At 46.8% G+C, this 13,691-nt stretch overlaps 1 protein-coding gene and 1 long non-coding RNA gene across 4 annotated transcripts in view; one reads left to right on the top strand and one right to left on the bottom strand.

Annotated features, from left to right (window-relative positions):
* The window catches only part of LOC140402296 (uncharacterized), a 269,290-nt gene that overhangs the window by 95,539 nt on the left and 160,060 nt on the right, over positions 1–13,691 (top strand). For all 3 annotated transcript variants that reach the window (XR_011938111.1, XR_011938110.1, XR_011938115.1), the window contains 2 exons: positions 6,103–6,314; positions 6,438–6,495. This is a non-coding gene — a long non-coding RNA (uncharacterized lncRNA). The remainder of the gene's footprint in view (positions 1–6,102; positions 6,315–6,437; positions 6,496–13,691) is intronic.
* Positions 5,578–13,691, bottom strand: part of LOC140402295 (cytochrome P450 2C38-like) — a 102,045-nt gene continuing 93,931 nt past the window's right edge. Inside the window, exons 8-9 of the mRNA XM_072489965.1 lie at positions 7,945–8,086; positions 5,578–6,307 (exon numbers count right to left, since the gene is read on the bottom strand). Of these exons, the coding sequence (XP_072346066.1) occupies positions 6,126–6,307; positions 7,945–8,086 (324 nt within the window). The 3' untranslated portion in view covers positions 5,578–6,125. The remainder of the gene's footprint in view (positions 6,308–7,944; positions 8,087–13,691) is intronic.

Below are 13,691 nucleotides of genomic sequence, written 5' to 3'. Positions count from 1 at the left end.
CAGGTGGCATGGACCGCATGGGTCCAACTGTTGGAGGCTGGCACCTGGCCAGGTGGACCAACTCATTTGCCCTCCCATCACCCACCCCGGCAGGGATCCCCTCCCCAACCCCCAACCTCCACCCCAGCACGGACCCCCCCCAACCCCCAACCTCCACCCCAGCACGGACCCCCCCTCCCAACCTCCACCCCAGCACGGACCCCCCCCCCAACCTCCACCCCAGCACGGACCCCATCCCAAACCTCCACCCCGGCACGGACCCCCCCCCCCAACTTCCACCCCGGCACGGACCCCCTCCCCAACCTCCACCCCGGCACGGACCCCCTCCCCAACCTCCACCCCAGCACAGACCCCCCCCAACCCCCAACCTCCACCCCAGCACGGACCCCCCCCCCCCAGCCTCCACCCCGGCACGGACCCCCTCCCCAACCTCCACCCCAGCACGGACCCCCCCCAACCCCCAACCTCCACCCCAGCACGGACCCCATCCCAAACCTCCACCCCGGCACGGACCCCCCCCCCAACTTCCACCCCGGCACGGACCCCCTCCCCAACCTCCACCCCAGCACGGACCCCCCCCCCAACCTCCACCCCGGCACGGACCCCCTCCCCAACCTCCACCCCAGCACGGACCCCCCCCAACCCCCAACCTCCACCCCAGCACGGACCCCCCCTCCCAACCTCCACCCCGGCACGGACCCCCCCCCCCAACCTCCACCCCGGCACGGACCCCCCCCCCCCAACCCCCAACCTCCACCCCGGCACGGACCCCCTCCCGGCACTCCCCCGGAGCCCAGCCTACTCTAACCCCCCCCCCCCCCCCGCCGCACACACACACAAGCCGAGACACACCTCTCCTCACGCAATCAGTCTGCGGCCACGCCATTTCCTGTCCAGAGCCAACCCCCCAGGCCGTCACTCACCTCCTCGCTGGTCGGCATGAGCCTGGAGCACCGGGTCACGCCGATGAAAAGGAGGTTTGATTCACGTCGACGTGAACGGTCATCACGTCGACGGGACTTCGGCCCATCCGGAAGGGAAAATATCGGCAGGCCGAAAATCGGCTGCCTTGCGCAGACCCGTGACATTCTCCGCGGCAGCGGCGCCATTAACGCCCCGCCGACTTTTCTCCCTTCGGAGACTTCGGCGGGGGCGGGGGCGAGATTCACGGCGGCCAACGGCCATTCTCCGACCCGGCGGGGGGTCGGAGAATGACGCCCAATAAGTGGGATTCTCCGCTCGCTGACGCCGTACTCGACGATCAGGCGGAGAATCCATTTTGATGGCAACATCTGGGGCGGCACCATTTTTCGGATGCACCGTACCCTCCTAAACAGCGTTCTCAGTGAGTCCGCTGCACGCCGTTGGGTCGGCCTCAGGACGTCACCTGAAGGCCCTCCCCTGATCCTCCGACCCTAATGGGCTGACTTCCCGACGGCGTGGGACACGTGTGCTCTGAGTTTTTGTCAACCTCGCATGGCGGCTATGGACCGTGTCCAGTACAGCCATAGTCCGGGGAGGTGGGGGGGTTGCCATTCCGCTGGCCGGGGGGCGCTTTCGCGGGGGAAAGGAGGACTGGTGAAGGGTGGCGAGGGTAGTACAGAAGGGCACTATCTGGCAGACCGGTGCCATGTTGTACGGCGCGACCGCTGTAGGTCATGGACCCGGCAATTATCCAACCATTTCTGTCGCGAATGCCAGGGGTTTTACGTGGCGTGACTGTGAGCCCCCCAACGGGCGGAGCATCGGTGTGGGGTCGGCGCCGACTTTTTCATCGTATACCGAGACACTTCCTCCAGACACAGCCTCAAAATCAGAGAATCCAGCCCGAAGTGTTGACACCGGGAATTAATTGGGAGTGTTCCCTGTTCCCGTTGGGAGCGCCAGACCGGAATCGTTCAGGACATGGTAATGGGCCAGCAATCTGCCCACGTGAAACGAGTGAAATTCCAACTGATGCCTGCGCGGATTCGCTGAGGCCGGAAATGGCACTGGAGAACTTGACAAACTGGAGCTGCATCTAAGCACTCTGCTCTCCACTCACTTTCATTGCAGCCAGGAAAATGGGACCGAGGAGAGTGAATACGGAGCTGGAGACACTGCTGTGGAGGTGAGGCGAGACACCCTATTTGTCTGCGGAAGTCAACCAGGCCTGGGCGCAGTTGGCACGGGCGGTGAGCGCTGTGGACTCCACCGTGAGAACCAGCCTGCAATGCCAGGAGAAGCTAGTAAACCTTAGGGTGACGCTGGCTGAGCTGTGCCAGGCACCGAGGGACTTGGCACAGTCCCAGAGGGGCATGGCCAAGTGCATTGAGATCCTGGTCGAGACTACAGTGGACCTCTAAGATTGGTAGCGCAAGGTGACGGTGGAACCTTCAGAGCTCACTCCGCCGCACCTCCGTCCCAAGGGGTCCGGGACCATTGGGGACCCCAATTGACTGTTTTACGCTGCACATATGACATAGCAAAACTTTCTCTACTGTATTTATTGTATTTCCCTGTTTGTTGTATCCTGCCCTTATTTCCCATGAATTTATCTAGTCTGACTGAGCCAGGTTGCAGTGCAGTGAATGGTTTATCTGACACCGTATCCAAGTGGGAAACCTTTACGTGAACCAGGCAATGAGTGCTGATGGATTACTGAGTAATGGCAGCTATCACCGTCGAGCTTCATTAAAAGGAGTGTTGACCTGGAGGATTGGAGTCCAGGTGGGATATTAAAATGTACGAGCATGTTGGCAAGCCTGCTTCGACCTACTGAGTTCTGCTTTTATCTTGAATGCATATTCTGCATGCATTCCTTTGATATGAGTTACCACTAATACATGCTCCTCACTCAATTGGATCAATATATCCACACGTTTTTAAACTTAACATCACATCCAGTTTTCCCAGTTCTGCTGAAACTTAAAGCAAGGTAAAGTCACAATGGCAATTGAAGGGATTGATTTAAACTGGTACCCGACAATTAATATTCAATACTTACATCAGCTTCTTACTCAATAGTGCGAAAGGGTTCATTCAAAGTAATTTTGCTGAGAATTTACTTTCTACAGTTGAGAATCACATCAGGGTGAGCAGCATCTGGCTTCCTTTGATTGGACCTCAGATGAGGAACAAACCAACAGCAGCCTGCTGTTGTAGGACATGAGCTGGACATTAGAGCGGGGATCAGCAACTACAGCCTGCCTTTCAGAGATCTGCAGCTGGACAGTGGAGGGGGCGTAGTTCCCATGAGTCATTACCAATGACAAGGTGAACAGGACGAGGTAGATGTGGCGGTACTTCAGGAGGCTCAGGTTATTATGTCAGTTGTGGCAAACATTGGGGCTGGATTCTCTGTTCTGGAGAAACGGCGTGAAAACGGTGGCATTTAATGCCAGGAAAACTGGCGCAAAACGGCTACCGATTCCCTGCTCTGAGTGTGCCAGCAGCCAGGCAGCGTATTCATTGAATTTGATTCTGCTGATTCAGTATTAATCTTTTAGCAATATGTTAGTAATACAGTCAAATAATTGATTCATTGTTATTGCATAATATTAATTTGTTAAGAATTTTCATAATGTTTGCTGTAATGCTTGAAATGCAATGCTTGCCCACTCGATTGTTGAAGATTGTTATCAATGACACTGTGAATGAGTTCCTCTTCGGGCTTTTACCTATCCTATCACATTTACTCCTTTGTTTTATCTCATTGTGACATATCTGACTTAATCTTTTGATTTACCAAAGGGAGGACTGAAGCAAATCAGCTATTTCTGATAGGTAAAAGGTTATTTTTTTGTAAATATTAAAGCCCAGTCTTTAAAACCCATTCACATTGTCATTGATAACAATCTTCAACAATAGAGTGGGCAAGCATTGCATTTCAAGCATTACAGCAAACATTATTAAAATTCTTAACAAATTAATATTATGCAATAACAATGAATCAATTATTTGACTGTATTACTAACATATTGCTAAAAGATTAATACTGAATCAGTAGAATCAAATTCAATGAATACGCTGCCTGGCTGCTGGCACCCTCAGAGCAGGGAATCGGTAGCCGTTTTGCGCCAGTTTTCCTGGCATTAAATGCCACCGTTTTCACGCCGTTTCTCCAGAACAGAGAATCCAGCCCCAATGTTTGCCACAACTGACATAATAACCTGAGCCTCCTGAAGTACCGCCACATCTACCTCATCCTGTTCACCTTGTCATTGGTAATGACTCATGGGAAAAAGGTAAAAGGTTATTTTTTTGTAAATATTAAAGCCCAGTCTTTAAAACCCATTTAAAAATAAGGATTTCAGTATTCATAACCTTAGGTCATGACAAAACACATAACTTTAACAGAGGTACAGAACTTGACACATCCACAAACTACCTGGAGAAAAATGCAACATTTTTCCTGACAATATGAACTGACTATTGTTCTAATGAACAGAATTCAAAATTAGTTTCATATTAAAAATGAGCTGTACCAGTAATCAAGGTCGGAATGAGCACCAGAGCAAAATGAATCCACCATTGATCAGAATATGGATAAAATGTGAGTCAGCAGAAAACCAGTAAGAACCACTTTCAGCCAAAGTAGAGGAATCTCCCATTCCGTGGCTGCCTTTGGAGCTCTTGATGCCATTGCTGGGTGTGGTGGTATGTATTAGGGTTAATACGGTACACCACGTGTCGACAGGCTATTGGTGGAGGGATGCCGGGTCCTGATAGGATCGGCTGCCTACTGGGCTCCGCCCAGAAATGTCGGTATAAGAACCCGGCATTTCCCCCAGCAGCTGCATTCTGGAACCAAGCTGCTGGGGATCAAGTTCTGCTTAATAAAGCCTTTAATTAACGTTACTTCAACCTGCCTTGCGGCATATTGACGGTACAACACTGGGTGATGAAAAATGAAAGTCTGACTCTCATTTTGAATGTAACATTAATTTGAAAAGCAGTAAATAAAGAATATTCTCATCCCAGTATTAATGTTGCCCACAGCATCAAATGTGCAGACCCAAATTTGGGGAGATTTTAATTTGTCCTTTATTGCAGATGCACCTATCAAATGCCTGGGTGTGGACTCTTGGGGTTTTTTTTGAATTGCCTAAAGGACTGTCCCAATAAACATTAATATCAGAGAATCTAGTTTGTGCAAAAGGTAAAAAGTAGGTACTCAATTATATCATAGAATTTACAGTGCAGCAGGAGGCCATTCGGCCCATCGCTCTGCACCAGCTCTTGGAAAGAGCACCCTACCCAAGGTCAACAACTCCACCCTATCCCCATAACCCAGTAACCCCACCCAACAATAAGGGCAATTTTGGACACGAAGGGCAATTTATCATGGCCAATCCACCTAACCTGCACATCTTTGGACTTCTTACTGATAACTTGGAGGGTGGGGGTGGAGGTGTAGCAGACATGGAATCAACTATTTTATCCCTTGTGGGAAATGTTCACAAATCCCAGCGTATAAGGGAAGTCTAAAACACAGTTCAGACATGGGCATCTTCTGATGTAAGGTCATAACCTTCCTCTGAGTGACGGAATGATTATCATAGTTGTGTCTTAAAAAATACAGCAACCAGTCCAGTATACAGAATGAATTCCAAAGACAACTTTATTTTATAGCTGTTTAAACAAATGTTATAACAATTCTATAGGATTACAGAAAAATCATATATAATCACTTTTATCATTGCTTCGTTTCTGCTTTCATATCGATTAATTTGCTCATCGTGCATCAGATTGCGTTTGCTGTTGGCAAGTGTTGTGATGCCAGCAAAGAAAATTTCTGCAACCAAAGATTAGACAGGATTCTGGATCCTGAAGATCACGCTATGTTCTGAATTAGTAAATGTAAGATACAAGTGTCAACTTTAGATCAGGTGTAGCATTGTCACCTGAGTTAATAGGCTGGCTCTTCAAGCTGCATTCCAGAGATGAACACAATCAGCACAGTACTGAGTGGGTGCTGCACTGCTATAAGTTCCATCTTTTGGATGAGACAAGCCTGACCTGCTCTCTTATGTTAATATAATACTACTATTTAAAGATAATGGTCCAATATCAATCCCTCAGCCAACATCACAAAAAACATTCTATTTTTTTCAATTCTAGATCAATTGATGACCAAGTTGATTTTAGCGAGAAATGAAATAGAACTCGTAATCATTTGGCACAACTACTAAACCACTTATGGCTGGTGAGATGTCAATTTCCTTGTGGTCGATAACAGGCTTGAAGACAAAGCTCTGCAGCAGAGTAGTCAAGAAAAGAAAGAGTTCCATGCGAGCCAAGGATTCTCCCGGGCAGATTCTTTTCCCTGAAAGGTTAAGAAAAAATTCTGAAATTTGTTTGTAGTATTGTTTGCTTTCTTGTGATAAATGGAAGTGGGTGTGTTCAAGCTGTTAACTTTCCAATTTTAACAATTCTGACACTTCTGCCCGTCTTAGGTGGAGTTCCCTCTTGGCATCCCATCAATCTGCACTGGATTTGAATCTTAACCATGAGGTGAATGGTCATTTTCTAACCCACATACTCAATATCCAACAAAATGTAATTTACTCGCTTATTGGTGATGGAATCCTGCAATGCTTGAGAATATTTATTGACATTTTTACTGTTTAACCCTCACCCTTTCTGTCCTCCATAATTCTCACACCCAACTAACCACAGGAATCATTGTGCCCTTTGAGGATTTGATTACCTTGTGCCAGACTAATACCTATTATCTTCAATTATGCTCCCAACCAGGTTTTTAAGTGGTGGATGGGGTGCCAATCAACCAGGCAGCCTTGTCCAGGATTATGTCGAACTTTGGAGTGTTGCTTGAGCTGCTCACATTCAGTCAAGTGGATAATATTCTATCACTTTCCTGATTTATGCCTTGTAGATGGTTTAAAGGCTTTAGGGAGCCAGGAAGTGTCTTACTCATTGCAGAATATATGGTCTTTGACCCGCTCTTGTCGCCGCAGTATTTATATTTCAGTTCAGTTCAGTTCCTGGTCAGTGGTAACCCCCAAATGCCGATGAATGCTTTGGGGAGGTGGTTAGACTTCCTGTTGTCAGAGATGGTCGTTGCCTGGTGCTTGTGTAGCCAAATGTTATTTGTCACTTATCAGCCCAAACTTGAATGGTGCCTGGGTCTTGCTGCATGTGGGCACAGACTGCCTCATTATCTGATGAGTTGCAATTGGAAGTGAACTCTGAACAATCAGTGAACATCCCCACATCAAGCCTTCAAATGGGAAGATAGTTACCCTGAGAAGCTCCCGCAGCCACGTCCTGGGGCTGAGATAATAAGTTTTCAACAACCTCAGTCATCATCTTTTGTGATGTGGCGATGCCGGCATAGCACTGGGGTGAGCACAGTAAGAAGTCTTACAACACCAGGTTTAAAGTCCAACAGGTTTGTTTCAAACACTAGCTTTCGGAGCCAGTTCCTCAGAGTCACCTGAGGAAGGAGCAGTGCTCCGAAAGCTAGTGTTTGAATCAAACCTGTTGGACTTTAACCTGGTGTTATAAGACTTCTTACTGTGATCATCTTTTGTGCGGGGTATAACTTCAGCTGGTGTAGAGATTCCCCCCATTGATTTCCATTGATTTCAATTTTAATAGGGCTGCTTGAATCCACATGTGATCAAATGCTGCCTAGATGTCTTAGGTAGACACTCTGACCTCTGGAATTCAGCTCTTTCGTCCATATTTGAACCAGGCCTGTAACAAGGTGTGGAGCTGAATGCTCCCTGTGAGACCCAAGTTGGTGTGTAAAGTGTCACTTGGAAGCACTGACGATGACACCTGAAATTTTACAGGAGGAAATTATTCTCTAAAATCGCGGAATTGTAACCAAAATCCCTGCATCGTCTGGCTTGGTGCAATTGTGATTACTGTTTTGAAGTTTGGGGTTAAAATGTGGTGTTGCAAAGTGAGAAATGTAACAAAGGAAAGAGATTGTACCTGCCGAGAATGCCATAAAACTTTCACTCTTTTTGAAGTGCCCATTCTCATCAAGAAAATGGTTTGGGTTAAATTCTTCTGGAGTCTCCCACTGGCTGGTGCCTTTCAAAACAGAGGAAAGCAGAGGAACCACACATGTGCCCTAAAAACAAAATTATGAGATCAGACAAGAAAACAAGAAAAATGCACATAAGAATTACACACTTGTGTGCATTCCAACATAGCAACATCATGATCAAGTAACATCAATAAGCAGTCAGAGTAGCTCCCAGCAGGCAATCAATGAAAAGAGCAACAAATTTGATGTCATGTATTGAGAAAACGCAAGCTAACTTCTCCACGCAGAACTTTTCTCAGAATGTAAAGCTTTACTGATGAACAGCATTTAGGGGGGAACAGAATAGGGGACAGGACAAAACATACACAGCAACAACATACGAGAAAATAATTAAAAGTGTGTTCAACATTGTGGAGAATAGGAAATCCAGTAATAGAAGAACAGCACTGAACCTTAGAATAGTTGATAAGACCATAAAACACAGGAGCAGAATGAGTCCACTCAGCCCATGGAGTCTGCTCCGCCATTCAATTATGGCTGATACTTTTCTAATCCCCATTCTCCTGCCTTCTCCCCGTAACCCTAATCCCTTTATTAATCAAGAACCTATCTATCTCTGTCTTAAAGACAGTCAGTGATTTGGCCTCCACAGCCTTCTGCGGCAAAGAGTTCCACAGATTCACCACCCTCTGGTTGAAGAAATTCCTCCTCACCTCAGTTATAAAAGATTGTCCCTTTTGTCTGAAATTGTGTCCTCTGGTTCTAGTTTTTCCTCCAAGTGGAAATATCCCCTCCATGTCCACTCTATCCAGGCCACGCAGTATCCTGTAGGTTTCAATAAGACCCCCCCTCATCCTCCTAAACTCCAACGAGATTACAGACTCAGAGTCCTCAACCGTTCCTCATACGACAAGCTGTTCATTCCAGGGATCATTCTTGTGAACCTCCTCTGGACCCTTTCCAAGGCCAGCACATCTTTCCTTAGATACGGGGCACAAAACTGCTCACAATACTCCAAGTGGGGTCTTACCAGAGCCTTTTACGGCCTCAGATGTACATCACTGGTCTTGGACTTTCGAGATGAATGCTAACATTGCATTTGCCTTCGTAACTGCCGACTGAACCTGCGCATTAATGTCAAGAGAATCATGAACAAGGGCTCCTAAGTCCCTTTGTGCTTCTGATTTCCGAAGCATTTTCCCAATTAGAAAATAGCCGATGGCTCCATTCATCCTTCCAAAGTGCATAACCTCACACTTTTCCACATTGTATTTCATTTGCCACTTCATTGCCCACTCTCCTAACCTGTCCAAATCCTTCTGCAGCCCCCCGGCTTCCTCAATACTACCTGTCCCTCTACAGATCTTTGTATCATCTGCAAACTTAGCAACAGGTTGGTTGGTTGGTTTGGTCCACCCCCCTCCCCAACACCCTCCCCCTATCCCCAGGGGCTGGTTGGTTTAGCACAGTGGGCTAAACAGCTGGCAGAACAAGGCAGCAGCACGGGTTCAATTCCCATACCGGCCTCCCCGAGCAGGTGCCGGAATGTGGCAACTTGGGGCTTTTCACAGTAACTTCATTGAAGCCAACTTGTGACAATAAGCAATTATTATTAACAGTGCCTTCAGTTCCTTCTTCCAGATCATTAATGTATATTGTGAAAAATTGTGGTCCCAGCACAGACCCCTGAGGCACGCCACCATACCACAAGTCACCAGCTGCCATCCTGAAAAAACAACCTTTATCCTCATACTCTGCCTTCTGCCAGTCAGCCAATCCTCTATCCATGCCAGGATCTTACCTTTAACACCTGGACCAGATGGAGTACACCCCAGGGTTCTAAAAGAGGTAGCTAAGCAGATTGTGGAGGCATTGGTGGTGATCTTTTAGGAATCACTGGAGACAGGAAGGGACCCAGGGAACTGGAAACAACTCCGCTGTTTAAGAAGGGAGGGAGTCGGAAGATGGGGAATTATAGACTGGTCAGCCTGACTTCGGTCATTGGGAAGATTTTAGAGTCCATGATTAAAGATGAAAAAGAAAGAGAAAGAGAGGAAAAAGAAAGAGAGAGATAGTTTGAACTTTGGAAAATGGCCATGAAACATGAGTCAGTTAAAATTGGCGGACGTAAAGGGAAACGTCCAGGTGGAGGATAGTGAGAAAGAGCATCATAGTCGAAGGTTTGGTGGGGATCTATTTAAATATGTTCACGCAGAGCCAAGATTTGATGAGAAGGTGGTAGAAGCCTTTTTCATTTCATTTGAGAAGGTAGCTAAACAAATGAAATGGCCACAGGACATGTGGGTATTACTGATTCAAACAAAGCTGGTAGGTAAGGCGAGTGAAGTGTTTGCATCACTATCGGAGGAGGTATCTGGGACGTATGAGGAGGTGAAAAAATCCATCTTCGATGCATATGAGCTAGTGCCTGAAGCCGACTGACAAACGTTTAGAAATTTTAGTAAAGAATTTGGTCAACATACATGGAGTTTGAAAGGATCAAACAGAGTAATTTTGATAGGTGGATAAGGGTTTTGAAAATAGACCAAACGTATGAAGCTCTCAGAGAAATTATACTTTTGGAGGAGTGTTAAAATTCAATTCCTGTTGTAGTGAGAACTCATGTGGAAGAGCAGAGGGTTAAAACTGTGAGATTGGCAGCAGAAATGGCAGTTGATTATGAACTAGTTCATAAATCAAAGTTTGGTTTAGGACATCAGTTTCAGCCTATGAGGGATAGAAACTGGGGACATGAGTAATACTCAAGTGGTAAAGGTGAAGGTGATCTGATGGGAGATAATAAGGAGAGAGTACCTCAGATTAAAAAGGAAATCCAGGAGGGTGGAAGAGACATGAAAAGTTTAAAATGTTTTCACTGTAATAAACTAGGCCATGTAAAGTCACAGTGTTGGTGGTTGAAGAAAAGCACTGGGAAGGCTGATAGGGTAAAACAGGATAAGACAGTGGAGTTTGTTAAAGTGGTAAAAGAAAGCCTAAGTGAAGCGAAGGAGCTGTAAAAGATTGTACAGCCTGATCAAGAGGTGATTGATAAGAAGGTGCCAGATCTCTTTAAAGTGTGGGTAAAGTTTGCTCACGTGTATCAGGAGGAGCAGGTAAAGAAGTCACAATTTTAAGAGATACGGGAGCTAGTCAATCTTTAATGGTAAGAGATGAGGAGTTATGTAGTTTGGGAAGAGAATTGCCAGAAAAGGTGGTAATATGTAGAATTCAGAGTGAGAAGAGTAGTGTTCCATTATATAAGGTAAGGTTGGAAAGTCCAGTGAAGAGTGGTGAAGTGGTAGGAAGTAACAGAGAAGCTATCTTGTCCAGGAATACAGTTTATCTTGGGTAATGATATAGCTAGATCGCAGGTGGGAGTGATGCCTACTGTTGTTGATAAGCCAGTGGAAAATCAGACAACTGAATTGTTGAAGGACAAGTATCTTGGGATTTTTCCGGGTTGTGTAGTGTAGCCATCTGGGATGGCCACTTCCCGATTACAAAATGGACACTCTGCAAAGATTGCAGGGAAAATGGACAATACTAAGAAAGCAAGCAGGTGCAAGGTGTGTCTGTTGATTGGAGCCACAGCAGTTCAATACTAATGAGCCATCCCCGGGAACAAAAAGGTAACATTTAAGTAAACAATACCAAGACAGACACCCCGGCGCCAGAGGAAACCGGAATAAAGCCGGCCAACAACCGCCTAGGGCACGCCCAGCAATCAGAGCACCCACCCCTCTGTTGGAGGAAATCGATGAGAACGATTGGGAAACGGCCCAATTAATTGGGGCCAAATTCAAGGCCCGCCCAATAGCGCGCAAAGCCCCTTTTGGGTATAAGAAGAATCCCCCAAGAGAGAATCGCCCTCTTGCGGCCCCGGCTCTCACCAAGAAGAGACCTGCCCAACAGCAACATCAGAACAAGTAAGTCCAAGGTCAACGCACGCTACGAGACAGACGCTTCTAGCTGTTATTCCGTACCAATTCGACCCCAGCACCGAACAACGGCCACTGTTCCTCTGACTGAGTGGGCGCCCGAAGCTAAGTATAGACTTTTAGCAGTAGTGGTAGTTTAGTTTGTAGAGTTTTATGCATGAGTATATTTAACAGTGTGTGTAAATAAATGAGCATTAAGTTTGAACTTACTAACTGGTGTATCGAGTCTTTGATCAGTATTCGGTTTTGAACCTTGTGGCGGTATTGTAAGATACCTGGCGACTCTAGAGCGAACGTAATTAGAATTAAGGAAGGTGACCATATTGGCCGCCATCTTCAGAGCCAAATTAAGAGAAACACAATTAGCAATATTTACTGGCAACATCTGACGGGACTCGACTTAGAAGTGGCCTAACGACTCCGAGAGAACCCAAATTTGAATTGGAATCCAATTAGAAACAGAAAAACCACAAGTGTAAGAACAATACTGATCAAACCTCCGAGATTCAGAAGTGTGTTAATGCATGCGTACTAACAGGGATATAAGGTAAACCTGAGAGATTTTGTGACGTAAAACTGTCGGGAGTTTTTTAGGCCGGAAATTAGTGTAAGCCATACCCGTGTTTACATCACCACTTTATCACCCCCTGTTCCAAATTCAGTAGAGAACCCAGATTGAGAAAATGGCAATGAAGGCAATGGAACGCCTTATGAACCCCCAGGAATTCGAGGTCGCAGCGACCAGTAGAGCAGGACAGTGTCCCGTATGGGAAAAGGAAATCAGGAAGTACCTCAAAGGGAATGGATGGCCCCTTTGGAGCGAATTCTGCGCGAATGATGAAACAGGTCCCGGGAGTATAGGATATACTTGGTGGGAGAACTTGTCAGAGATCCACAAGCATAGCTTAGGGAAAGCTCGCAAGCCGCTGGCAATCATTTCCTGCTTGGCACAATTGCGAGGCACAGAGGAGGTCGTTCGGACGCTCCGTAGAGAGATAGAGGAGAGGGACAGAAGTAGTGAGGGAGATGTGAGCGAGTTTGAGAAAGAGAATAAAGATTTGAAAGAACAGTTAGCAGCGAGGGACAGAGAGGTGGATGGTGCCAAGGGGGCACACCAGTCTTGTCTCGCCCATTTGAGTAGTTTTCAGACCCAATATGATAAGGCCTACCAGGACACGCAACGTGCGGTCTTGGTAAGACAAGAAACCGAGCAACAGGTAGAGAAATTGCAGAAACAGTGCAATGATTTGAAAGCAGCCCTACAAGTGCTCCACACTTCCATGAAGTGGAACAAAGGCAGAGCTCAGTTGATCACGCAACGTACCGGAAGCAAATTGCAGAATTGCAATCTCTGCTTTTCGTTCAGAATGGGTTTCAAAATACGTTTGGACCCCAATTAGACCAGGTAAACGGCCCCGATTGGCAGGAGTTAAATGAGACTGCCCATAGATATATACATGGGACATGTACGCAAGAAAAACCCCAAAAGAGAAAAGCAGCCCAACCCCCGACTGAACAGGCAGAACACACCCCCATGAACCCTGTAACCACACATCGCAGGGCCGCAGCAGAAGGAGACGCAGATTTCCTATATACAACCCCGTTAATCGTGACTCAATTATGGGACACGTGTGGAAAAATTACACCGTTCCTTCCCACATCAGACCCCCACCAGTTTTTCGCGAGAGTTAAACAGCAGGCTACCATGTACGGCCTGGACGAAAAGGAGCAAGTGAAGCTCACAGTTTTAA

This window comes from Scyliorhinus torazame, chromosome 25 (assembly GCF_047496885.1).
Source record: "Scyliorhinus torazame isolate Kashiwa2021f chromosome 25, sScyTor2.1, whole genome shotgun sequence".
NCBI lineage: Eukaryota > Metazoa > Chordata > Chondrichthyes > Carcharhiniformes > Scyliorhinidae > Scyliorhinus > Scyliorhinus torazame.
Note: the sequence above shows the minus strand (reverse complement) of the source record. Positions and strands in the feature narration are given on the sequence as shown.